Below are 27,628 nucleotides of genomic sequence, written 5' to 3'. Positions count from 1 at the left end.
CACCAAACATTCAAACATCAAACATTGGACTGAGGCTGCGATTAGCGATGAGTGATCCTCTACCGCGTTCGGACTTGAACACATCCAAAACGGGTAGCCGGCTTCCGCGTCCGAATCGGTCGAGATTATTGTCCGTTACGGTATTTCAAGTAGGCTTAGGATATTGAACAGAAGGAAAGAATTTTGATCAAGACCAACCGCGTGCTCACGGAATTATGGCTTCCACCGCATCGATCGATGCAAGGAGGACCAATTATGACCAATCTAAAATGTTCCATTTGCTCCCGTTACCGTCTCGGTCTGATGAAGGCGAAGCTCGAACAACAAGATGGATGTTTTGCTGCAATTGGCACTGCAACCGAGCTGTCTGTTTACAGTCGCTCGTTAGAGGGGGATTTTCGGTCAGTTTGGGAAGCGACTGGAACTATAAATAGATTGCCGGGCATCATTAGACTGACAATTATTGGCAGCAATAGGTGACGATGGGAGACCCGGTGAAGTATCGACATATCATCAAATAAATTAAGTCAACCCTTAGGCTTCTGATCTATTTAAAATATATTTCTTCAAAAACTGCAGAACATTATAAAGAATCGAATACTATCGCTGTATATATCAGACTAATTAATTTTGTTTCGTTTCTTAATAGCACATTTTTACCATTTCGGAATTCCTGCAATTTCCCAGACTCAATCCCCAATCAAAACAGCACAAAAAGGGTGAATGGATTCAAGTTGTGAAGTTTAGAATATTTAACAATACGCACAATGCCATTCTTTTAAAGGGAAAATCCCCAGATAATTATCAAGACAAGGGAACATCCTAAAAAGTATCACTTGTCATAAGACGAGTTTGTACAATCCCATTGAATTCCACCACTTAATTGTATCTTGACAGATACGTATTTCGACCTCAACAGTAAGACCGTCTTCAGTGTCTCGTACTTGACTCGACTTGAGTACAGTACATTTTCAGTTCTGGCCTTGTGTTTGCTAAATAATAATTCGATTTATAGAAACTTATTCACAAGTCTCCTCTAACTCAGTCGCGCCTGTTGCCGCCAGCGTTTTCCAAAGTCGTCCTGGTCCTAAGGATAGGAATGAATCGGGGAGCTCTCAGCCTGCTGCATCATGCAAGTACTAGGGTAAATGATCTAATAGTGGAGAAACTAAGCACGTTCCAACACTAATTATTTTCCCAGAATTATTCGAAAACTGCGAAATGCGAAAAAAAAACTATCTATAGTAGAATCTATAGATGAGCAAAAGCATGGCTGAGTCTTAAACGACTAAAACTTAAGGTCTTAAACGACTAAAATCAAACCGTGGGTGTATCTATATTTCTGACTGAAAGGCATCATCATAGGCAAATAGGGGCAGTGAAAAATATAAAACAAAGAAATCGCACTCTGCCTGCTGATAAATTGCACCACTGATCAAGATATTCAATGTTGTTTTTTTACATATCCCTCTAATGCCCAGGACCGCCTTTAGACGGGGTATTTTGATTATTTTTTGTAATTTCTAATGATCAGATTTTCAACGTTCTACACATTTATAAAAAATTGAAAATTGAGTAATATGTTGTTCCACCGTGTTTTCGCTCGTATTCGCTTTGTAGATTGAAATTTTTGTATTCTAGTATTTTTCTACAACTAACCTTATTCAATTGAAGGATATAGTGGTGAATGTTACACTCTAAAATATTTATCAAACTTGTTACACGGCAAGTCTTCTTCTCTTATATATAAAAATGAAATGGTCTGTGTTCGTATCCGCATAACTCGAAAACGACTGGATGGATATTTTTCATTTCTTCAGCAGAAACATTCGTTTTTGTTTCCGACGGGTTTATATGATATTTCCTTATGCGAAAATCACGGCTAAGATGGAGTAAATCGTGAAAAACTAAAATTAAGAATCGTATGAAAATTTCGCATAGGAAGTTCACAACGCGCGTTTTCGCCTACTATGCAGGACAACGTCTGCCGGGTCGACTAGTAAAAAATAAACTCTGAAAATTTAAAAAACATTATTGAGTCAGCATTTAACCTTAGTAAGATGTTGGGGTCAATATGACCCAAAACGAAACTTCAAAGTAGAATAACTTTTTACCTGATAATCCGATCGTTCTGAAATTTCTTGACTTTTAATATTTTGTGGAAATGAAGCATCTGACATGAAAAAAGTATTTTAAAGTGCAACAGGAACGACCCCACAAAAAAAGTTACGAATAAGATGTTAGGGTCATATTGACCCAGAAATGTAAATGCTTATAAAACAGTCAAATTTTAACCGAATTACAAAGTTTATATACCGTTCTAAAGATAAACTCATCAATTTTGTGACTGTGTGGTGATATGCTGGTTCTGGAGACAATGGCCACCGGGAAACGACTTCCACAGGGACCTTGTCGGTCATATAAGGAGCATAAAAATCGCTCCATATATGCCATTCGATCGCTAATTCTTCATATATTCTCTTAAAACGGTAATGTATAGTCCACGAGAGGGCTTCCGACGAAAGTGGCCACTCCTGGTACATGCAAGGTGCCCCCGGGGAACCCGAAGGAGGGACATTTCCGTTTTAGCACCAAAATATGCCGTACGGCGGTTCTTTTGTCATGATTTTCCACCAATCAGATGGTTATGCGCTTGAAATCGATAAGTGACCACATTGACCACTCCTGGTACATACAAGGTGCCCCAGGGAACCCGCAGGAGGGTTCATTTCCGTTTTAACACCACAATATGCCGTGCGGCGGCTCTTTTGTCATGATTTTCCACCAAACAGATGGTTATACGCTTGAAATCGATAAATGAACACATTGGCTACTCCTGGTGCATGCAAGCCGCCCCAGGAACCCGCAGGAGGGACATTTCCGTTTTAGCACCAAAATATACCGTGCGGCGGCTTTGTCGTCATGATTTTCCGCAAAATAGATGATAATGCGCTTGAAATCGATCAAAGACCACATTTTCCACTCCTGGTACATACAAGGTGCCCCCGGGGAACCCGCAGGAGGGGACATTTCCGTTTTAGCACCAAAATATGCCGTGCGGCGGCTCTTTTGTCATGATTTCCCACCAAACACCAATGCGCTTGAAATCGATAAATGACCACATTGGCCACTCCTGGTACAAGCAAGGTGCCCCCGGGTATTCCGTATGAAAGGACATTTCCGTTTTAGCACCAAAATATGCCGTGCGGCGTCTCCTTCGTCATGATTTTCCACAAAATAGATGATTATGCGCTTGAAATCGATAAGTGACCACATTGGCAACGCCTGGAACCTATGAGGGGGCCCCAGGGAACCCGTAGAAGGGGACGTTTCCATTTCACACCAATATAAGCCGTGCGGCGGCTCTTTTGGTGTTTTCCCATCGAAAAGATGGACGTGCGCTCGAAATCGATAAGTGACCACATTGGCTACATTTGAAACCTATGAGGCTCCCTCGGAAGTTGGCATTTCCATTTTACACCAACATATGTCATGCGGCGGCTCTTTCGTCGTGATTTTCCTCCAAATAGGTGCCCTCGAAATCGATTATTGACATATTGTCCACCCTTAGAACCTATGAGGTGCCCCCGGGAGCCCGTAGAAGAGTACATTTCCATTTTAACACCAAACTATGCCGTGCGGTGGCTCTTTCTTTGTTATTTTCTACCAAACAGAAGGTCATGTGTTTGGAGTTGATTAGTGATATTGTCTACTCTTGGAACCTTTGAGATGCCCTGCGAACCCGTAGGAGAGGACATTTTTATGGTTATATCAAATGTACTGTGCCGCTTGCGGCAGCTCTATCTTCGTCTATCATTGCCTACCCTGGCCACAAGTCTTCAAAAAGTTGGTTATGCGCTTGAAATTGTTCTTCATTTGAAATTGAGTATACTGAGTCAAATTAAAAAATAGTTTCTGGGCTACTGTGATGATTCCTTCGAACAGCTCTCCAAGGATTTTCTATTCCGCATCTCGATATTACCATTAGTCGATTCAATATCGACTCATAGAAGTTTGAAGTTTTCACCGATCGCCGTGGACAATGATATGAAAACGCAACATTTTGATATAAAAAATCTCTCCTTCTGTGAGACTCCAGCAAGTACCTTGTAGGTTGTAGATATTAAGTTCAGAATGAATGACCTATTTGATAGAAAAAAAAAACAAGATTAATCTACCTAGTGGTGATGGTGCCTTTATCGTTCGTTCAAAAGGGTTGAGAAATATATAAGAAAAGTCTAATATAACACTAATAGGTAGATAGCTCTTATTTTTCATATTTGTTTATTTGCATTCTAAAACTTTCTGCTGAACGCAACTCATTGCAAGCCAATCGAATGAGCATAAGTGCCAGAAAAGTGATTTTCCCATGTAGCTGCTGAAATTAGTATTTTGGCCATAACTTCGGAGCCCATAGTCCGATCTGGCCAATTTTCAATAGGAAACAATAGAGCAGGATTTTCTTCGAATGCTATTTACTGCGAGCAATTCGGTCCCGTTACGCTGGGATATGGATACTCTGAAATAGTGCGTAACGGTGTAAGGCCGGTCATATCGCCAGGCTCGGTACAACACCGAAGCTGACAATATGACGTCCCTAACCCCGAATCCAAAGGTGTCAGGCGACCCGTGCTGAGGGGATGAATGGCCTGGGGGTGAAACAATTAGCCAGGCAGTTAACGGAGCCTGTAATGCTGGGTAGACACTCTTCGTGTTGCATTACGGATTAAGATCTACCACACTGTGCTCTAGTTCTTACTATTCTTGTTAATACTTATGAGTGATGGTCGGAAGAGTATAGAACGACTATAATTTGCTTTTAGATGACCCATTTTTTGCTCCTTTTGGATGGAGTCAATGGAGTAAATTGTAAAAACGTAACTCAACCTTAGGCTGGTTTTCGAAGCCGACGACATGAATCTCAAGCTCCAGAGCGCTTATTTAGGAAAGAAGCTGATACGAATTTGGTGGATCTGCTGAACCCTCTGACTGATTAGAGCTCTGTGTAAAGGTGTAAAGGTGAGACTCGTAAATGCCAAACGCAATGAAATCAGATCTCTGTACAAAACGAATTCGGAACTCATAAGAAGAAGCAAAAATATGTTTTGAACTTCAGTACCGATGCATGGTCAAAATCAGTATTATCCCACTTACTGTTGAGCCGAAACTGATTGAGGGGCGCGCCTTTGAGTGTTGGTATAAGCCATTTTTCGAAGGGTATAAATAGCGGTACCTTAATCTAAAGAGGCTTTACATTAAGCTTGATAAATATATGAATAAAAAATGACTACTTCATTTCTTCTCAATAGAAATGGAGCAGAAAGACATGCACTAAACAAATGACACGGGTATACTACAAAAGTTCAATGAAATGGACGCAGTGGTTCATCCCGAACAAAAAAAAATCGGTTGCCGCTTGAAAACACGCTACGTGGGCATCGGCCCTAAGTAAGAGTAAGAGTAAGAACGGAAATGTCCTCTACTATGAGCTCTACGGCGGTACTTCATAGGTTCCAAAATGGAAAATGTGGTCACTTATTCATTTCGGTATAAAACGGAAATGTTACCATCTACTGGTTCCCCGTGGGCATCTCATTAGTTCCAAGAGTGGCCAATGTGGTCACTTATCGATTTCAAGCGCATAATCATCTATTTTGTGGAAAATCATGACGAAAGAGCCGCCGCACGACATATTTCGGTGTTAAACGGAAATGTCATCTTCTACGTGTTCACCGAGGGAGCCTCATAGGTTTCAAATGTAGCCAATGTGGTTCAAGAGTGGCCAATGTGATCACTTATTGATTTCGAGCGAATAACTATCTCCTGTGGGAAAACACACCGAAAGAGTCGCCGCTCGGCATATTTCGGTGTTAAAACGGAAATATCCAATTCTACAGGTTCCCTGGGGCCCCTGGTAGATTCCAAGAGCGGCCAATGTGGTCAATTATCGATTTCAAGCGCATAATCATCTATTTTGTGGAAAATCATGAAGAAAGAGCTGCCGCACCGCATATTTTGGTGTTAAAACGGAAATGTCCTCTTTTACGGATTCCCCGTGGGCACCTCATAGGCTCCAAGAGTAGCCAATGTGGTCACTTATCGATTTCGAGCGCATAATCATCTATTTTGTGGAAAATCATGATGAAAGAGCCGCAGCATCGCACATTTTGGTGCCAGAACGGAAATGTCCTCTCCTACGGGTTCACAGGGGGCACCTTGCATCTACAAGGAGTTGCCAATGTGGTCATTTATCGATTTCAAGCGCATGACCATCTGTTTGGTGGAAAATCATGATAAAAGAGCCGCCACGACATATTTTGGTGTTAAAACGGAAATGTCCCTTTTACGGGTTTCGAGGGCACCTCATAGGCTCCAAGAGTGGCCAATGTGGCCAATTATCGATTTCGAGCGCATAATCATCTATTTTGTGGAAAATCATGACGGATGAGCCACCGCATGGCATATTTTGGAGTTTAAACGGAAATATTCCTTTCTACGGGTTCCCCAAGGGCACCTCATAGGTTCCAAGAGTGGCCAATGTGGTCAATTATCGATTTCGAGCACATAATCATCTATTTTGTGGAAAATCATGACGAAAGAGCTATCGCACGACATATTTTGGTGTTAAAACGGAAATGTCCCCTTCACGGGTTCCACGGGGGCACCTCATAGGCTCCAAGAGTGGCCAATGTGGTCACTTAGCGATTTCAAGCGCATTATCATATATTTTGTGGAAAATCATGACGACAGAGCCGCCGCACGGTATATTTTGGTGCTAAAACGGAAATGTCCCTTCCTCCGGTTCCCCGGGGGAACCTTGCATGTACCAGGAGTGGCCAATGTGGTCACTTATCGATTTCGAGCGCATAACCATCTGTTTGGTGGAAAATCATGACGAAAGAGACGCCGCATGGCATATTTTGGTGCTAAAACGGAAATGTCCCCTCATGCGGGTTCCCCGGAGGCACCTTGCATGTACCAGGAGTGGCCACTTTCATCGGAAGCCCTCTCATTGACCATACATTACCGTTTTAAGAGAATCTATGAAGAATTAGCGATCGAATGGCATATATGGAGCGATTTTTATGTTCCCCTTATATGACCGACAAGGTCCCCGTGGAAGTCGTTTTCCGATGGCCATTGTCTCCAGAACCAGCATATCACCACATAGCCACAAAATTGATGAGTATATCTTTCGAACGGTATATAAACTTTGCAATTCGGTTATAATTTGACTGTTTTATAAGCATTTACATTTCTGGGTCAATATGACCCCAACATCTTATTCGTAAGTTTTTTCTAATATCCGAAGAAGGTTAATATGAATTTTTAAACTCTAAATATGTTGAAAAATCAAACAAAGTTAATAGATTCAAGAGATTATTTCATTGGATAAAAACTTGAAAACAAAATTCTAAAAAAAATATCCGTGTTTATACCGTCGTACTCCGGGGGCTACTTTAGATTATTGATTTTCTAAAAAAAAAACAAATTTGAAACAAAAAGTTGCCATCCAACTATAAACAAGACGCCTGAATGATGATAATACCAGTTTAACAGTAGTTAACGTAATAGTTCTTGTTTCAAAATGTCCAAAGTAGCCCCCACGCATACCAGGAATGACAATTTTATTGAACTAATTCTCCTCTTTTAGAAAATCGCGCGATCAAAATATTCTATCGGTGAAATTTTGGTTTTATTTTTTGCCTTTCTCGTATACTAAGTATACATAAAGGTTACTTCTACACCGCAAAAACAAACTTTTTAAAGGAGGCCCGAAGGTCCAGATTTAAAAACTGATCGACTCAGCTCTAGAATTGAGGTTATGTATGTGTGTGTGTGTGTGTGTGTGTATTGTCTAGTTCACGTTTTTGGCACTTATCTTCAATTGATTTTCTCGCAATAAAGAATTTGCATTCGACAGGGAATCTTTTCCCATTATTTCATTGAAAACTGGTCGGATCGGATTATGGGCTTAAAAGTTATAAAATCAAAATACTATTCTTATACCTAATATACAAAAAAAGAAACATTTCCGCAAGGTAGATTTATCGGGGCATTTCAACGTAATTTATTTAAACGAAAGTGTTGTTTTTTTCAGTATATTCTTTAATGATAGTTGTTAAGCTATTTTGTCAAAATTCAATGATGTTTGAAAGGTTACAATTTTGTTAAATGTATTAAATATGGCTACTATTATACGCGACTACAGCATTCAAAAGTTTTGTCTTATATTTCAAATGTGTTATTGGCACCTTGTAGTTTTCCCAAATTGCTGCGAAATCACTGTGAATGGCTTCGATTGTTTGTTCAGATGATCGTGCCAAGCCTTCACCTGTAATTTTACAATGGTCAGTAATATGAAACTTCATTATGTGTAATTTTTCTGATTCCCAGCTGTCACAAAACTTATCAATAGAAGTTTGATATCCTTCCAACAGATTATTGCCAAAACATGCATCCAACACTTCTTGCAAGTTTCCCAAAATACCGTAGTAGGACAGCAGGCCTTCGTTTTTCAGAATTAAACGGTTTGCAATTAGGCTGCGGCAGTGACGTCCGGTGAATCCGAATTGTGTTTGTCGCGAAGCCCAAACTTCAGCTGATTTTGGATGATGTGCAGCAACGTGGTCGTAGAAACTATTCAATAAACCCAACAACAAGTGAAGCGATGGTGGTGGACATCCTTGAACAATCTCTGCACTATCCTCACCACAGAGAACTGGATGATGAACACAGTTGAAGAATTTCTTCGCATTTTTATCTTTTCCCCCTGATGATAACCATTTCTTGATGGAACCGACAGTGCGGATATCTCCTTTAGTAGTGCTCAAACAGTTCTTATGTACGGTACAATACGCACACGGATGGGATGCACTATTCGCCATAACTCCTGCCAATATGTTGATGACTTTCAAATCACCTGTAAATAATATGTGATTATTGATGAGTTCAAAAAAATTTAATTCAAATATTCATACTTGCTACAATAGCTCTTAGCTGATGGAGTTTCAAATGATTAACCCATATTTCGTGAATATTCTCATAATTTTCTTGAACATTCGGTGCCAAAGCAATCAGGAATGTACGACGAACACCTGTGTTTTTGAACCTTGGCAACTTCTCTGCATCATCTTCATCCTCTATATTGTCCTCCATCAATATCAACTTTGAATTAAGCCCGTCCAACGTTGCGCCTGCCGTTGACGTATTCAATCAGCCCAGTAATACTCTTACTTAATCCAATTGGCTACATTGCCACAGAGTGAGACTGCCATTGCTTGGTAACCATACGTAAAAGCTTTACTTCGAAGAAATCGTCAAGCTCGTGAACAAGACTTCGAAGTGCTGGCTCAAATCCAGGTTGAATAATTCTTCGGCTTCCCTTTCTAATGTTTTGAGCCAATTTGATCGTCTAGGAGTAAAATAGAGTAGTATAAGTAGAGTATGAAAATTAAACAAATAAATTACATTTTTGATGCTTAAATTAAAATCGGTTTTCCATGCAATTACATTCTCGTGAGAAAACTGTGTAGACTTTTATTTTTCCTCTGTAACGCTATTTACAACCGTAACTCGTGTTGCCTAGCCGTGCTCATTGGAAAACGTAAGGTTTCCATCTTCTGAGGATAGCTTTTTTGGATGAGCTTCGCTGTGAGTTGGTCAAGGTTCAGCCATATTTGATAAATTCTGTAATTTGGACCGCTGATAAGCACTTCGTACACAGTTTCTTAGACATCGGTCTTGACTTTGAAGAGCGTTTCGATTTCTTGGGAAAAATAGTTTGTCGCGCAATTTTGCAGATCTGGCAATTATTGTGATCACATGAGCTTCTTGTCTTCATAGATTCATCGTGTAGTGAAATATTCTGCGCAATCTTGCCTTTTGAACGCCGGTAAACTATGGCATAACAACTTAAACAAATAACTTTCGGATATATTGAATTTTTTTTCATCATAAAACGTAATGAAATGCTGTTTGATAATAATGCTTATCGTTTTGTACACTGGTTTCACTTTTGAAGATTTTTTAAAACACAATAGGCAAACTTTGGACCTATTTTCTTCGTGGTTTCTCATGGTCTTAAATTGAAACTCATCAACCAAAAAATTGAAAAATGAACTTGATACGTAAAAATATGAAAACAACCGTTTCCAAGGAGTTTTCAAAACTATTAAGACGCCTGCTTTGTGAATGATATGGTAACTATCATTTGATACTGAAATTTGCTAACGTCGCCTACTTATATCACTAAAAATTAACAAATAATTCTCGCTTAACTTTTCAAAAGGACCTAAGTGACATTTTTTTTCATGAATTAATTTGAATACTGCAATCAATAGCTTTCATGTTGTTATGTTGATTGCGCTATTCAAATTAATTCATGAAAAAATATTATAAATCACTGAAAAGTTAATGAGATATCTGTTTATACTCTAATTAGGTGCATATAGCAACAGCGGCACAAAAACACGTATTTTACAAAGTTGATTGGAAAACTTGGGCAATTTTAACTAAAAATTATCAAAATTCTTAAAACTTCTTAATTTTCTCAAATTTCACCGATAGAATATTTTGACCGCATGATTTCCAGAAAGACGAGTACTTGTATTAGAACCCTGTGAAAACAGAGCGGAGGTTCATCACAGTTCCGTAATATTGTCATTGCTGGTATGCGTGGCCACCGATTTGTCAAAAGAAGCCCCGCACGACGGTATCGATTTCAAAAAGCAAAATAGTGATTTTGAGCAAGAACAAAAATTTAGGTTGTAGAGGGCTATATATTCTTTGTTAGAAAGGTTTTCGGCCCTTGACTGGTTCACCTCTCCACTAAGTTTGTGTTTTGACATAACTATTTATTATTGGGCGTAGTGGGTCGCTGCGTTTGATTCTAAGATTTTTCGCATTCTGTGCTATCGCATCTATAAGAACACTTACGACTATCGGTTCATTTGCTTTACCATCCATGTTCTATTGGAACGTCAGCAAATATATTATATTAACAATATGGTTCACTTCGAGCTTTTCCATACAACGAAATGGCGAACCATTTGCCGGTGATAACAACATCATCTAGCGAGCAAAGAGGAATCTAAACATGTTTTCTTCTTGTTTATTCTAGCAAATCCCATGGCGACGATGGCGAAAGTCATGCAACTGAAAGATGACATTCAAAGGTATAGGGATGCCCATACTTTTTGAATAAATCGATCATCAAATGATCGATTTTCCTCGTTTTAATACAGTTTTCGATAATAAAAACAAAGTATGCTTCGTATGCTCCAATAGTAGAAGCTGCTCCAACGTGGAAATGCTTGCTGCGCTGGTTTTATACCCACAGCTGTTAGCATCTGGGTGTACATATATGTATATGCGCGGGAAGCTAGAAATTTGTATGACGAAAGAATAACAAGCGGGTTATCAAACTGTCGGAACTGGAACTGGTTTAAAAAATGTGGTTTTACAAGACGGTGTTAGCTACACTCAAAATAATCTTCCCATCATATCTACGTGAAAAACAACGTGTTTTTTTTCACAGCACCATTAACGTACCAATTAATTGATTCAAAGGTCGATACACTCAATTTTACTCAATCGGCTAGCACTAGTGTGTCACATGAAGATTACATGACTGTTTTATTGCTTTCATGACTGATCTAAATTAGATTGTTTTTCTTTTAGTTTATCGAAAATTAAAAATATAACACAAAATTCTTCACCGGTTTTTATTTCAGAATGAAAATCTAAACATAAATATGTACATCTTTGGGGTAATCAAGGGGAAAGACACAAGTTTTTCTGAACCAAGAAATCCCGAAACAGCATATTCCGCTAAAAGACAACATATCTTGTGCGGGTTTCATGTTTTTCAGGATTTTTAGGTTTGAAAAAACTTGTGTCGTAACTTTCCGTAACAGTTTTGTCGGACAGATTTGTTCATGGTACAATAAATTTGGTGGACACTTCTGATGCTCGCGAACCGAATCAGAAAGCCGGAGGAAATCATGTACATCGTGCGAAAATAACATGGGATGAGCAGTCGAGGTTAGGTTTGAGTTGCAAAACTTTTCGGACAAGATCCGACAATATTTCGCTGCAAATAATTAGACAATGCTCTAAAGTGTATATACAAACCTCATAGCCATGAGAAAATCAGGACTTTAGATAAAATATTTCAATCAATAATAATTATATCCATTCTGAATTACTGACTGCCTGAATGATTGACGCTTCAAACAACAAGCTGCGTGAGTTCCCATCCAAGTGACATGTACGTACAGTTATATGAAATCCATATAGTTTATTTAGGTGAATTTTACGAAACATAATTTAATTATCATATTACATCACTTACGTTTCATGACTATCAGGTAAAATGAGTAGTGTGAATGAGATTTGGTAGTTATGTGAATTTTCACGTAACGTTAGCGGGTTGATTATTTTGAGTGACATCTCCTACCAAACATTTTTCGATAAAGTTGGATAAATACTACGAGTGCTGGAAAAATCGAGTTTTGTAACGAATTGCACATGCTTTTTTTTGCAATTACGAAAAATGGACTTCAAATATGACAAATCTCTACCAATATTATACTTGTACATGTCCAATTCCTTTCAGAATTTACTCAACATGATCATTCTTGCCGTGCCACATTGCATAGTTCGATAAACCGTGAAGCGATAGATGTACCGTGGACCCCCGGTAATATGACCGTTTTTAATCTGAACACTTTTTAATTTGAACCCCGTTGGTTTGAACATCGTTCAAATTAAAAATGGTTCAAACGTCATTTACCACGTGGAATCGAGAGAAGAAAAATTGAACATCGTGAAATGGAACGCAGAATCAAAACAAAGAGCAGCCAGAAACCAGTTTTTCTGATGCTTATAGAGTAACCAGAAGCTCAAACTAAAAATGAACCCCGTTAATTTGAATGAGGTACCGTTCAAATTATCGGGGGTCCACGGTATTTTAGTTCTATTGTTGGAAGTTGGAATGCTGATCATGTTCACTCCATTCCATTGAATGGAGTGGTCATATTACGACAACTATGATGTTTCTAAGAGGATCTCTATATGTGCTTCTTCTTCTTCTTCTTCATTGGCATTACATCCCCCACTGGGACATTGCCGCCTCGCAACTTAGTGTTCATTAAGCACTTCCACAGTTATTAACTGCGAGGTTTCTAAGCCAAGTTACCATTTCTGCATTCTTATATCATGAGTCTAACAATATGATGTTTTTACGCCCAGGGAAGTCGAGACAATTTCAAAGCCGAAAATTAACTAGACCGGCACCAGGAATCGAACCCAGCCACCCTCAGCATGGTCTTGCTTTGTAGCCGCGCGTCTCACCGCACGACTAAGGAGGGCCCGTCTGCCCGAGGTGCCGTCTCAGGTAACTATTAGCACTTTATTTCGCCATTTCGGTTATATAAGGCTAATATAGAGGCAGTAAGTTCATCATAGATCTGTGACAGCATTACAGTCGCACATACGAATAATTTGAATGCTTACGGTTACCCAACAAAACGAAGCAAAAGCGTCACTCATTTTTCGGACATTTATCCTCAACCGATTTGTTTGCAACAAGTTGCATTCGACGTAGAATCCTGTCCTATTGCTTCCTTTCCAAAATTGGCGAGATCGGACTACAGGATCGGAAATTATGGCCAAATTATAATAAAAATTGCGAAAAAAAATGTCACTCATTTTTCAGGCACTTACCCTTAATCGATTTGCTGGTAACAAGTTGCATTCAACGCAGAATACTCTCCCATTGTTTCATATTGAAAATTGGTCACATTGGACCGTTTGCAACATGATATTCAATTCAGTTTGGGTTGTCAAAAGAAATCTTTTCAAACAATATAATGAAGATTTTAGTATACTAATTATTGTAAGATAAGTTTTTCTGATAGGAAGCCGAGCTAGAAACGCATGTGCAATGCAGAGAGAAATCCAGTAAGACTCGACTGTCAAGCACTTTGCTATCTCGTTCTCCCAGGGATTATATTCTCTCTATGTTATCTTTTTGTACCAAGCGGTCATGCTCTCTCTGTGCATAGATGGTAGAATTCATATTTGAAGACAAAGTCTTGTAAGTGTAAAGGAATTACTCTGATTGACATGGTTCTGTAGAAAACATTTCAAGTTATATGACATAATGAAGAGGAGATTCTTTCCACCAATTCAATATGAATTGATAATATTCGAATTAAATTACTATATAAAGTCAATGTGGCGGACCACAGGAAAATATTGTTCGAACATATTACATTAGCGTAGTAAATAAATAAAATGAATAACAGTTGAGTTGAGTAAATCAGTTATTACAATATTAATTAAAGAACACACTGTTGGGGAATTTTCAGCGGAACCAGAATAAATACACATAATCAAATGGTATAAATATTAGCAAAGCATAGTCAAACCAGTGTTTTTACGTTATTTGGCTATTAATGAAAGTGTGGTATCTCACAATGGTGTATATTAGAATCTATTTTCTTCATTGGCGAATTCTCCCAGAACTACTTTAAGTATTTTCGATCTACGTTGGGTTCTTTTTGAGAAAAGCAGAAAATGTTACCTTCCAATTTCCATCTTGTATTTTTAATCCACCCTTTTAATCCATCCACCGTAGTTCCACAAACTCGTTTTTACGCAAAATTCTCAATAAGGTTTTCTACCAAACTGTCAAATCTTAGCTGGAATAATTCCTCTTTCTATATAAATTTAAATGCATTCCAAATGTTATATTTAAGCTATTCTTCAACGTATCTTGTTAAATTTACTTTCAACCAATTCAACCAAAAAAAAACAATAAAATGCGGATTAAATAGTTACAAAGAATATCTCAACTAATTTTGGACACGTATAATAAGTCATGCAGACAACTTGCTGTTTGTCTCAGACTCAGACTCAGAATTCATTGACTTCTTTAATGTCAAATTTCCCAAAGAATCATGACGCCTCTTTAAATAACAAAAAAATCATAAGAGTGTTGCAGTCAAATGAGCAAACAGCAACATGGTGTGCAAAACAGAGAGTGAGTAGGTACAATGCGAGAAGAATATAAACTTCCACAGCAGCCTCGTATAGCTCTCCAACTGCTTCAGCGTGCGTCAATTTCGATATGGTGCACCGGCATGGTCCCGCCGGATACAGTTCAACGAGCTATATCAAATTTATGATACATTTCCACAAAAATATGCCTACCACATTTCTGCTACAACATTTGATTTTTCCGTTTGGATTCGATTAAACATAATCGATTAAGTATGCAAAGATAAAGCATAAGCATCCCTATTTTTTTCATGATGACATTTTGAAGTGTGTGTAAAACGATCGTCATATTTTGGGTAGTTCGATTTACGTGTGTATCGATCCTTTTGGACGCGAGTTGGCGCCACATGTGGGGTCGCCCTAAATTTCGTGAGAGTGAATCATATTGTTAATATAGTATATTTGATGACATAATGAAGAGGAGATTCTTTCCACCAATTCAATATGAATTGATAATATTTGAATTAAATTACTATATAAAGTCAATGTGGCGGACCACAACAAAATATTGTTCGAACATATTACATTAACGTAGTAAATAAATAAAATGAATAACAGTTAAGTTGAGTAAATCAGTTATTACAATATTAATTGAAGAACACACTGTTGTGGAATTTTCAGCGGAACCAGAATAAATACACATAATCAAATGGTATAAATATTAGCAAAAGCATAGTCCAAACCAGTGTTTTTACGTTATTTGGCTATTAATGAAAGTGTGGTATCTCACAATGGTGTATATTAGAATCTATTTTCTTCATTGGCGAATTCTCCCAGAACTACTTTAAGTATTTTCGATCTACGTTGGGTTCTTTTTGAGAAAAGCAGAAAATGTTACCTTCAATTTCCATCTTGTATTTTAATCCACCCTTTTAATCCATCCACCCTAGTTCCACAAACTCGTTTTTACGCAAAGTTCTCAATAAGGTTTTCTACCCAACTGTCAAATCTTAGCTGGAATAATTCCTCATTCTATATAAATTTAAATGCATTCCAAATGTTATATTTAAGCTATTCTTCAACGTATCTTGTTAAATTTACTTTCAACCAGATTCAACCAAAAAAAAACAATAAAATGCGGATTAAATAGTTACAAAGGATATCTCAACTAATTTTAGATACGTATAATAAGCCATGCAGACAACTTGCTGTTTGTCTCAGACTCAGACTCAGAGTTCATTGACTTCTTTAATGTCAAATTTCCCAAAGAATCATGACGCCTCTTTAAATAAAAAAAAAATATAAAAGTGTTGCAGTCAAATGAGCAAACAGCAACATGGTGTGCGAAACAGAGAGTGAGTAGGTACAATGCGAGAAGAATGTAAACATCCACAGCAACCTCGTATAGCTCTCCAGCTGCTTCAGCGTGCGTCAATTTCGATATGGTGCACCGGCATGGTCCCGCCGGATACAGTTCAACGAGCTATATCAAATTTATTATACATTTCCACAAAAATATGCCTACCACATTTCTGCTACAACATTTGATTTTCCGTTTGGATTCGATTAAACATAATCGATTAAGTTTGCAAGAAAAAGCATAAGCATCCCTATTTTTTTTCATGATGACATTTTGAAGTGTGTGTAAAACGATCGTCATATTTTGGGTAGTTCGATTTACGTGTGTATCGATCCTTTTGGACGCGAGTTGGCGCCACATGTGGTGTCGCCTAAATTTCGTGAGAGTGAATCATATTGTTAATATAGTATATTTGATGACATAATGAAGAGGAGATTCTTTCCACCAATTCAATATGAATTGATAATATTTGAATTAAATTACTATATAAAGTCAATGTGGCGGACCACAACAAAATATTGTTCGAACATATTACATTAACGTAGTAAAAAAATAAAATGAATAACAGTTAAGTTGAGATAAATCAGTTATTACAATATTAATTGAAGAACACACTGTTGTGGAATTTTCAGCGGAACCAGAATAAATACACATAATCAAATGGTATAAATATTAGCAAAAGCATAGTCCAAACCAGTGTTTTTACGTTATTTGGCTATTAATGAAAGTGTGGTATCTCACAATGAATTGTATATTAGAATCTATTTTCTTCATTGGCGAATTCTCCCAGAACTACTTTAAGTATTTTCGATCTACGTTGGGTTCTTTTGAGAAAAGCAGAAAATGTGACCTTCCAATTTCCATCTTGTATTTTTAATCCACCCTTTTAATCCATCCACCCTAGTTCCACAAACTCGTTTTTACGCAAAATTCTCAATAAGGTTTTCTACCAAACTGTCAAATCTTAGCTGGAATAATTCCTCATTCTATATAAATTTAAATGCATTCCAAATGTTATATTTAAGCTATTCTTCAACGTATCTTGTTAAATTTACTTTCAACCAATTCAACCAAAAAAAAAAACAATAAAATGCGGATTAAATAGTTACAAAGGATATCTCAACTAATTTTGGACACGTATAATAAGCCATGCAGACAACTTGCTGTTTGTCTCAGACTCAGACTCAGAATTCATTGACTTCTTTAATGTCAAATTTCCCAAAGAATCATGACGCCTCTTTAAATAAAAAAAAATCATAAGAGTGTTGCAGTCAAAGAGCAAACAGCAACATGGTGTGCAAAACAGAGAGTGAGTAGGTACAATGCGAGAAGAATATAAACTTCCACAGCAGCCTCGTATAGCTCTCCAACTGCTTCAGCGTGCGTCAATTTCGATATGGTGCACCGGCATGGTCCCGCCGGATACAGTTCAACGAGCTATATCAAATTTATGATACATTTCCACAAAAATATGCCTACCACATTTCTGCTACAACATTTGATTTTCCGTTTGGATTCGATTAAACATAATCGATTAAGTATGCAAGATAAAGCATAAGCATCCCTATTTTTTTTCATGATGACATTTTGAAGTGTGTGTAAAACGATCGTCATATTTTGGGTAGTTCGATTTACGTGTGTATCGATCCTTTTGGACGCGAGTTGGCGCCACATGTGGTGTCGCCTAAATTTCGTGAGAGTGAATCATATTGTTAATATAGTATATTTGGTTTTATGTTACTTTCCAGGCATTTCGGAACGTATTTATGCAGGGGAACGACACCCAATTTTTTCACTATGGATTTTGACAGGTTCGCCTGTTTGTGCTTTTTTGGGTGATAAATTTATCCCCCAGTGTCAAATCACCCCAATACTGATTTATTTTGCAATAGTATGGGCGCAATTTTGAATGTTTACGTTTTTACAGGAGAATATGATGCAAAACGCCCATTTCACTCAATAATGCTACATGATACAATCATGAGAAAATAGAGAAAAAATTAACGAACTATAAATTAAAACTATTTTAGACTCGATTCCATGCTTTAAACTTAAGAATGTTTAACTTATTTGCTCAATTCTTTAGAATGCTACTTGCGTAAGGCAGTGTCAATGCCTTCGTTCGTTTTATATCATTTTCACCCTGGAAGTTGTTTGTGTTGCATTCGCAGTGCACTCGTATTGGTGACTCAGAAAAGATGTGACAAAGATGGCGTAGCTTGTCATCCCCGTGCATTTATGCGTTTCTCTGTTCTCGCAATAGAGTTTCGCAAACAGAAGAGTGAGCTGCCAAACCACCTATCGAGCAAAGTAAACAAATGCTTCGTGGCAGTTAGGAAGTATTGTTATCGCCTGATAATTATAATGACAAATTAGAATGAGATTTGTTTTTGAAAATCCTAATAAAACACTTCAATATACCTTCCAATAAAATAGCAACAAGATACTCACTTGTTTGCGGTTTGTGGATAACTTAGGGGGAGGATTGGAATATTTTTTAAATGAAATCTCACATGAAGTCACTTGAATTGTTGATCAAGAATGAATGTTGCCAAGATAATTATGCATCGAACAGAATCAGTTTTTGCCGATCCTCTTTGTGTAACTTTACTATCATAAACTTTGGGGTTGAACCATAGAAGAATATTCGTATAGATATGTATTCGTTAGAGTCCTTAAAAAAGAGTACCGCCATGTGTCACGCTTGTCCGGCCTCCTGCTCGTTTGGAACGCGCATTTGTATGGAACTGTCAGATGGTTCTGTTCCAATTCTCACACTTGACGGCACTGTTATTATAGTCACTGTAGTATTCGTCTTCGAAGGATAGATAAAAATGAAAATTCCAACTTTGACATTTTCGAAAAGCATATTCTATAAATTATTTTATTTGCATCAATAAAAATAGTCTTTGGTGAACAATCACTTAGCTACGGAAGCCTCACTATCCCAAGTAGCACACGCAACATCTTCAAAAAGCACCTTGTTTCTATTCAGTTTCATTAAAGGCTTTGGAAAAACATCAAAGCACGAAAAAGTTGCATCAAGATGTCAAAAACGTTCGAGTTGTGTTCAATGTTTCATTAACATTGCAATGCAGTACGTGTTTGACATTTGAAACTAAACAACCAAAGAATACTGCACTTTATGTCGCAAACACGAAACAAAATCATCAAGTTGCATATTTTTTACCATGTAACTCCAATGCGTCTTTCAAAATTTATTTGTTTGTTTAAATTAAGTTGCATATAATTTGAGTGTGTCCTCATGTTTAATTTAGTATCGTTCAACGTTTTGACAACTCACATTTTTTCCGGTGATGATACAATCGAGTCACAGAAAACCCGAGTACAAAACTTCATAATCATTATGGTTTTTATGGTGAGTCAACATGCAGTCCCTTCGAAGTGTTGAATGGTGCTGTGGTAGAGTGAAGGACTATCAATCACAAGATCCATAAATCGAATCAGTTTTATATATTTTATTTTATTTTTTCCGCTGTGGTATTTTGCAACATTATCGCAATTTTACTGCAATCGACGGATGTTTCCGTAGGCTTTACCTCTTGCGCTTTTTAGATTGCTATATTTGATGCTTGGGATCCTATGAATAATTCAACTTTAGTTGGATTTTTATTTACATTTCATTCCGCATTGCGCATTATTTTCACTTTCGCCCTATTCGGACCAAAATTTCAGGGTACTGTGACATTGTACTACATGTGTCACTCCCGGGTTACTTTGGTGGGTTAGGGGAAGGAGGGGCAATATGCCCTAGCTAAACAAAGACTGCTTTAATTTCTTTGCTGTAACAATTTTCATGGGTATTTTTACCTCATGCAACAGACAAACAATATAGCTAGCTGATGCCATTTAAAAATAAAAGAAAATCCTAATCATATAATGATAATATTCACATTTCAAAAAAGTGGAGATATTTCGTTGCCGGAAAACTCATGAGGCAAAACGTCTTCTAGCTGGCAGCTCTTTGAAAACAACGCACCACGCGTCGACAAATCAGCATTCTGGTATATGCAGTAAGCCTCTTCATGTTTTCAAAAAGTATCAAAAATTCAACCGATCAGCTCAGAATCACAATTCTTATGCTAAAATAAGCCTCCTGCCAAATTTGCAGCCAATTCGGATAACATTTCGAGGTGGCTCAAGTCGATTTAGTGTTTTGGGCCATTTTCTATTTTGGAAAAAAATCCAACAAGAGATATAAACGCCGAAAACTATCGCAACAACCTTTATACGAAAGCTTTTGATGTGCTCTACAATATTTTTCTTCCATGGACATTTGAGTAATATAAGTGCCAATGTGCGATTAACCGTTAAATTCTTAAAACCAAAAAGCTGAACATTTGTCATAAATTTGCACGTTTGGTTTCTTCAAACAAGTTATTCGAACAAAACATAAATCAAGTAATATGATATTTGATGCTTACAACAAACGAATTCCAAATTTGATTCATTTCACCCATATTGCGCAGATTCCGCCTTATTAGACCCCTGCGCGAAAATTATTTGCGTGAATATTTTCCCCATGTCGCTCACACAAATGAATTAACACTGTTTGCTGTCTTTCGAGTAAACGAAAACACGTGTGTCCGATAAATAACAAAAACGAAAAAACAATTACAAAGATAGTTTGAATATATTGGTGTGCACGCTAAAAAATCGAAGCAAAACGAAATTGCGTCAGAGTCTCAAAAATTATGCAACGGGCAATATGTCTGTATGCTTTTATTATTGAGTGCATCATAGTAACAAGTGGAATCGAAGCTTCTTTGTTCAAACAACTTGTTTGAAGAAATCCTAACGTGCAAATTTATGACAAAAGTTCAAGTTCGGATTTTTAAGAATTTAACAGTAAATCGCACATTTACAACTATATTGCTCAAAGGTCCAGGGAAAAAAGAGAAATAATAGTTGAATAAATTTATAATGATTTATCATAAATTCAAGAATTTCGTAGAACAACGACTTTCAGTGGAAACAGTATTTTTATGCACTTAAAAGCTCGAAAATCACTTTAACATGGTCAAAACGTGAACGGAACGAATTGCAATGTTCACAAGACTTGTAGAGCAAACCAAAAGCTTCCTATGTAACCTATGTGACCTATGTAACCTATGTAATATCTATGTTACTTATCAGTACGGATATACATTTATATACATTGTAAAATGTGGAGTGCACATCGTATAAATCTTCCTTCACAAGGAGTTGTAATAGTAGATGCTTCTGCATAAAGTGACTTAGTGCTACCAATTCCCTCATTGAGAATGATCGGGCTTTCGAAGTATAGCGATGTTGTTGAGTGTTCCGTCGCCGGTATGGGTGGTGAAGTAGCTTGGTTTGCGGCTATTAAGGCCGATTTTCCACTAAGCTTTGCGGAAGTAAGTGTAGGGGATGGCGAGGAGACTTGATCCCCTTGTTTTATCAAATACCAATGTATTTTTGTCTTTCTCGTATACAAAGTATACGTAAAGGCTATAGGATCACTCCAAAACCGAATTTTTTATAGATGTCTCGGAGACCCATAGTTTTTATACCAATCGACTCAGTTCGACGAATTGAGACGATGTCTGTATCAATGTGTGTGTGTACAAAAATGTGAGACACACTTTTGGTACTTAGCATTAACCGATTTGCTCGCAACAAGTTGCAATCGACGCGGCTTGCGGTCTAGTTATTTCCTATTGAAAATTGGCCCGACCGGTCAATGCGTTCCAAAGTTATTAAAAAAAACATTGTTTTTTGCCAATAATTTTTTCAAAACTTGCAGCAATGCATTGAAATGACCGTAAATGGATATGAATTGATGGAAAAAGTAAAATCTATCCACCTAAAGCGCTATTTTGACCTCTTTTATGTGTTTCTCTTATTTTTGATGCGCGAAAAGGCACCACCAACGCTAGGTGGATTGATCTGAGTTTTTTTCTAACTTTGTTTGTCCAGAGCCCGAAAAACGTGTTGGAAATCTCGGAGAATTCTTTTTGGCGAAAAGGAAGAAAACGCGTGCCGTTTGTTCCAAGAATCGAATTCACACATGTATATATTTCATTTTATTTCAATTGTTCAATTGATTTCAAATTTCATAGAGAATATAATTTGCAATACTCACGAAGATTTGTGGATTCTATAGCTTAGAAATGAAGCACTAATCAGATGAGGCGCGATTTTACTTGTCGCGCGAACAAGCATATTTTACTTTTGATCCTCTAGACAAATCTATTATAGGAACGCATGTTGTGGCACTATATGCTTAATTTTGGTTGGGACCACTAGTGCGACAGATGGTGCAAAGGACGAAAAAAATTAAGCAAAATAAATTTTTACAATTATGTTTTGTTTGTTTTGGAAGAGAATCAAGGTGTTATCGTGTCACTGACCAGAGCATGTTTTGTGGTGATATGATGTGCCACTTGGTGTATAATACACTAGTGCGACAACTGGTGCTATAACCACGATTGGTAAATCTACCCTAGTTCACTATATATGGGGACACTTGGTCCTTCATTAGTCACCTATTAAAAATTTAGTGAAAAATTCTAAAAAATATTTTTTTAGCTTCTTATTTATTGTATCTTGACAAATTTGACAAAGGTTTGTTTTGAAAAAAAAAATTCATTCATAAGATATCATAAAAAAGGTTCAGGTCTCCCCAAACTCTATGATTGCATGCATCATAACAAAACTCGTTCATGAATACGTACAGCAAATTGCCCCAGAATTTTCGTTTGTTTTTGTTTGTGGATAGTGGAGATTTCGATACTAAGATACCAAAGTACAGAAAGATCAAGGGGTCCTTAGAAAGGAAAAAGGAATCATGTAGGGGAAGGAGGGACAATGTGCCCTAGCTAAGCATAGACTGATTTTTTTCAATCCTTATTAAAGTGATTTTTCTTGTTCGAATCAGAGTTCATCGCTATAAGCATAGACTGCTTTTATGCCTTAGCTATAACGATTTTCATAGGTGTTTCTACCTCATGCAACAGTTAAACAATATAGCTAACTGATGCCATATTCAAATTAGAAAAAATCTAAATCATATTGATAATATTCACATTTAAAAAAAGTGATGATATTTCGTTGCCGGAAAACTCATGAGGCAAAACGCCTTTTAGCCGGCAGCTTTTAGGGAACAACACACCACGCGTCGGCGAATCAGCATTCTAGTATGGACAGTGCGTGGAGACGCGTAGTACATTGTAGGTTAGTTCCACTAGGGCGTTAAATGTTTCATCAAAATGTGGAAAATTTCGGTTTTTCCTACATTCCTTCCTATTCTTTTGACACTTTTTGCCTAACCTACTTATTTTTATGTCTAGTTTTGTGAAGGCTATTACGAACATGGTAAATATAAGTGAATACCTTAAAGTCGTTTCGATTGCGCTCCCAATAAATGTTAATAATAATTATTATTAACGTGGTCACCTCTATCTCAGTGCATAGTAATTTGAAAACAACAAGGCCACTAACTGGCAAAATTTACAGTTAATGGCCTTGTTGTTTTCTTCTTATGAAGAACGAAAGAGAAATTCATTCGAAGGAGTTCCCTATTGAAGAAGTTATCATAAAGGTAGCCTCACACCTCGGGAATTTGGTCCGCGGTTTTTCCCCCCATGTACATATTTTTACATATGGCATGTTTTATGCGATTCGGGCACCGAAAATCAAAATCCCGGTCCATTTCTTCTTCTTCTTATTGGCATTACATCCCCACACTGGGACAGAGCCGCCTCGCAGCTTAATATTCATTAAGCACTTCCACAGTTATTAACTGCGAGGTTTCTAAGCAAAGTTACCATTTTTGCATTCGTATATCATGAGGCTAACACGATGATACTTTTATGCCCAGGGAAATCGATTCAATTTCCAATCCGAAAATTGCCTAAACCGGCACCGTGAATCGAACCCAGCCACCCTCAGCATGGTCTTGCTTAGTAGCCGCGCGTCTTACCGCACGGCTAAGGAGGCCCCATTTATAAGGGAGCAAATTCGGCGGAAAATTTTCCCGTGGTGTGAGGCTACCTTAATAATAAATCGAAGTAACCGATCATGAAGATTCTAAACTGTCAAAACTTATGCCGTCATGGCGGAACCAAACATCGACAGCAGCATCGATCATAACATCACCAACAACACCACTACCGAGTACCGCTCTACGACTTCCGAGTCGACGCCAACGGTTCTTCCCTACTACGAACTTCGGCTTCCATCCCATCTCTTCAATAGTAAATCCCCCTCGCGAATCGAATTTCAGCTAATCGACAGGCAACCACTTCGTCCCAAACGCTATTCGTCATCGGCCCCGCGGCGCAATATTTATACCCGATCGCAACATGGGACAAACGGAAAGCAACAACTTCCGTCGGCCCCGATATCGAAACCTCGAAAAACCTTCAAACGAGTCTTCTTCAACTTCAACCGGAAACCATGTCTCCCGAATGAATCGAACTGCTCCGACCCTAACACAAACGAAGAAGAATTCGAAAACATGGAGATCTACTACTTCGACCATGGTAGTCCGGAATTCTACCGGACCACGGACTGCCCCCCACATTTGGTGACGGAAGCGCTCGCCCAATCGACGCTACACCACGCAACCAAGTTCTGGGCGGAAATCTTTGGAACCATCAACATCGGGACAACATTCGTGATCAGTTTCTGGCTGCAGTTGTACCGCTTTCTTCTGTACGGGATTCTGAGGGCAACTCTTGTTGGGGTGTTACAAATCACGGCCGATTATCTACTGAAACCACTGCTCGCCGTAGTGTTCAACGGAATGTTACAGCCCCCGTTGGTATTTGTGCAAAACGTTTTGACAGCGATGGGGGCCATGTTGGAGCCGATTGCCAAACTTGTCGGCAGCTTTCTCCTACCGGTTGGCCGGTTACTGCAGTCGTTTAGAATCGTTGAGAGTAAAACGATAAATAAGAAGATTGTCAAGAAAGGGAGGAAATTCGATGCGTAGCGTAGGAATCGATTTGTCCATAAACAAATAAGAATTGTATAGAAGTCGATGTGATTACTAACGTGCAATTTTCTACAATTTGTTCTTTACAGAAACCTCCTACACGTATGCACAATTTCAGAAGACGGGTAAACTCACAGCTCCGGCAACGGTGATACCCCGTTTTAGGAAATACAACGTTGATGATTTCCATTTTTTGACTGTGTTAGGAAAAGGTAGTTTTGGAAAGGTAAGTCACACGTTCGTTTGTATCTACTTGTCAAAGTCTATCTAAATTCAAAGTAATAACCGATTAATCTGACTTTATATACCACGTTTTCTCGCAGGTATTTTTAGCTGAGCTAAGGAACACAGAGTACTATTACGCGGTGAAGTGCCTGAAGAAGGACGTCGTTCTGGAGGATGACGACGTGGACTGCACGCTGATCGAGCGGAAGGTTTTGGCACTGGGCACGAAGCATCCCTTCCTGTGCCACCTGTTTTGCACGTTTCAAACAGATGTAAGTAGAGTTTTGCCGTGCTTATGTTTGGGAAAGTTTCTAAAAGGCAGTTGAACCATGGTTACATTCCACGGTCATGGAATTTCGAACACTACATAAGAATAATTACAACACCTTTGAGCTTTCTCTCTTGTTGTTTGTTTCATCGGCTTAGTGGAAACAATTGTGGTTAGCAGAGAAGGATTAAGATATTTTGTGGTTCTTATTAGTGACAAAATTGGGGATTTGTGATTTGCGCTGGTAAGAACTATAGTTGGAGACGTTAATCAGTCAAGGCATTAACCAATTGAAAAAAATGTAAGGTAGTTCAAGTATTTCGAAACTTTAGTGCATTTTATCGTCTTTAATTGAAAAAGACATTTCATCCTGGATGATGTTCTAGAGAAATTCAAAAGGGATTTCTTAAGAAATTACAGGAAGAAATTCTTTGAGAAATTCCTGAAGTAATTGCTGAAGGCATTTCTTGAAAAAGTTCGAGGGAATTCCTAAACCAATTTCCGCAGGAATTTCTAGACCAATTTCAAAAAGAAATTTTTGAACGAATTCTCCTAAGGGATAATAAGGATTTCCTTATATTTCCGTAGGTGTTGCCGAAGAAAATCCCGTTGGAATTCCAGCGAATTAAATAATTCGTTAATGATATTTCGAAGAAGTTCATAAGCCGCAAGTATTATTTAGGGATTTTTGAAGGAATATCCTGGGAATATGCATTTCCTAAATAAATTCTGGATCTGTCTCCTAAGTAGTTTCCTGATACTTTGCCGAAAGAATCCCTGCAGGAAACTCCGGAAGAATTCTTTGAGAAATGTACAGAGAAATTCAAGCATTTTGGAAATTCCTTCAGGAAATTTCATAAACAATTTGGTCGGAAATTCCTGAAAGCGATTCCGGTGCAACTACGGCAGCCGAATGAATAGAATTCCAGGAAGAATGTCTGAATTTCTTAAAACTTTCTAAAAGAATACATGAAAAAATGGATGATGGATCGACTGCAACCCCTTCATTTTTGATCATAATTCCCGATTCAAAATAGTGTTTTATCGCCCTACTGTTCAAATTTTCAAATGAATTTTCTAGAAGAATTCCCGAAGGGATTCTTTCAGATATTCCTGAAGGATTTTTTGCAGGAGAAATCTGCAAATATGGTAATCCAATTGGGATTTGCTTGAAAATTCCATTTAAATATTTTTCGTGGATTCCCATGATAATTATTCAGGAAGTTTATTCAACAATTCCTTCAGAAACTCGTTAAGAAATTCTTTTCGAAAACCTATTCAGGTTGTTCTTTGTAAATTCCTTCAAAAATGTATTAGGAAACTAATCCTGAAATACATTTTGAAATTCTTCCAAAAATTTCTTCTAAAATATCTGCAGAAAATCGTCCAAATATTCTTTCGAGAACTCCTCCAGGAATGATTTATAAAATTTCCCCAGGAGCACATTTGAATACTTCTCCAAGGATTCTTTCGTAAAACCTCCCAAAAGGCATCTCCAGAAATTCTTTTAGTAAACAATGTAATATTCCTTTCAAAATTCCTGGAGGAATTATTCCGGAAATTTTGTTGAGAGATTTCTTACGAAAAAATATTGAAATAGGAAGTCCTAAAGGAACTTCTGGAGGAGTTTTCAAAGTAAATTTTAAAAAAATTGAAGGAATTTCGTAAGAAGTTTCTGAAGATTTCTTGAAGGAATTTTCAAAAAAATTTCTGAATGGAATTTCTGATGGATTCCTGAAAGAATGGATTCCTGAAAGGGATTCAAGGATGAATGAGCGGAAAAAAA

The 27,628-nt window shown here is 37.7% G+C and overlaps 1 protein-coding gene across 2 annotated transcripts in view; it reads left to right on the top strand.

The window, feature by feature from the left end:
• Positions 1-27,628, top strand: part of LOC134207052 (titin-like) — a 111,631-nt gene that overhangs the window by 64,548 nt on the left and 19,455 nt on the right. For both annotated transcript variants that reach the window (XM_062682782.1, XM_062682781.1), the window contains exons 2-3: positions 25,439-25,575; positions 25,673-25,846. In XM_062682782.1, the coding sequence (XP_062538766.1) occupies positions 25,439-25,575; positions 25,673-25,846 (311 nt within the window). The remainder of the gene's footprint in view (positions 1-25,438; positions 25,576-25,672; positions 25,847-27,628) is intronic.

Source organism: Armigeres subalbatus, chromosome 1 (assembly GCF_024139115.2).
Source record: "Armigeres subalbatus isolate Guangzhou_Male chromosome 1, GZ_Asu_2, whole genome shotgun sequence".
Lineage (NCBI taxonomy): Eukaryota > Metazoa > Arthropoda > Insecta > Diptera > Culicidae > Armigeres > Armigeres subalbatus.
The sequence above is the reverse complement of the archived record's forward strand: the minus strand, read 5'-3'. Positions and strand labels throughout refer to the sequence as shown.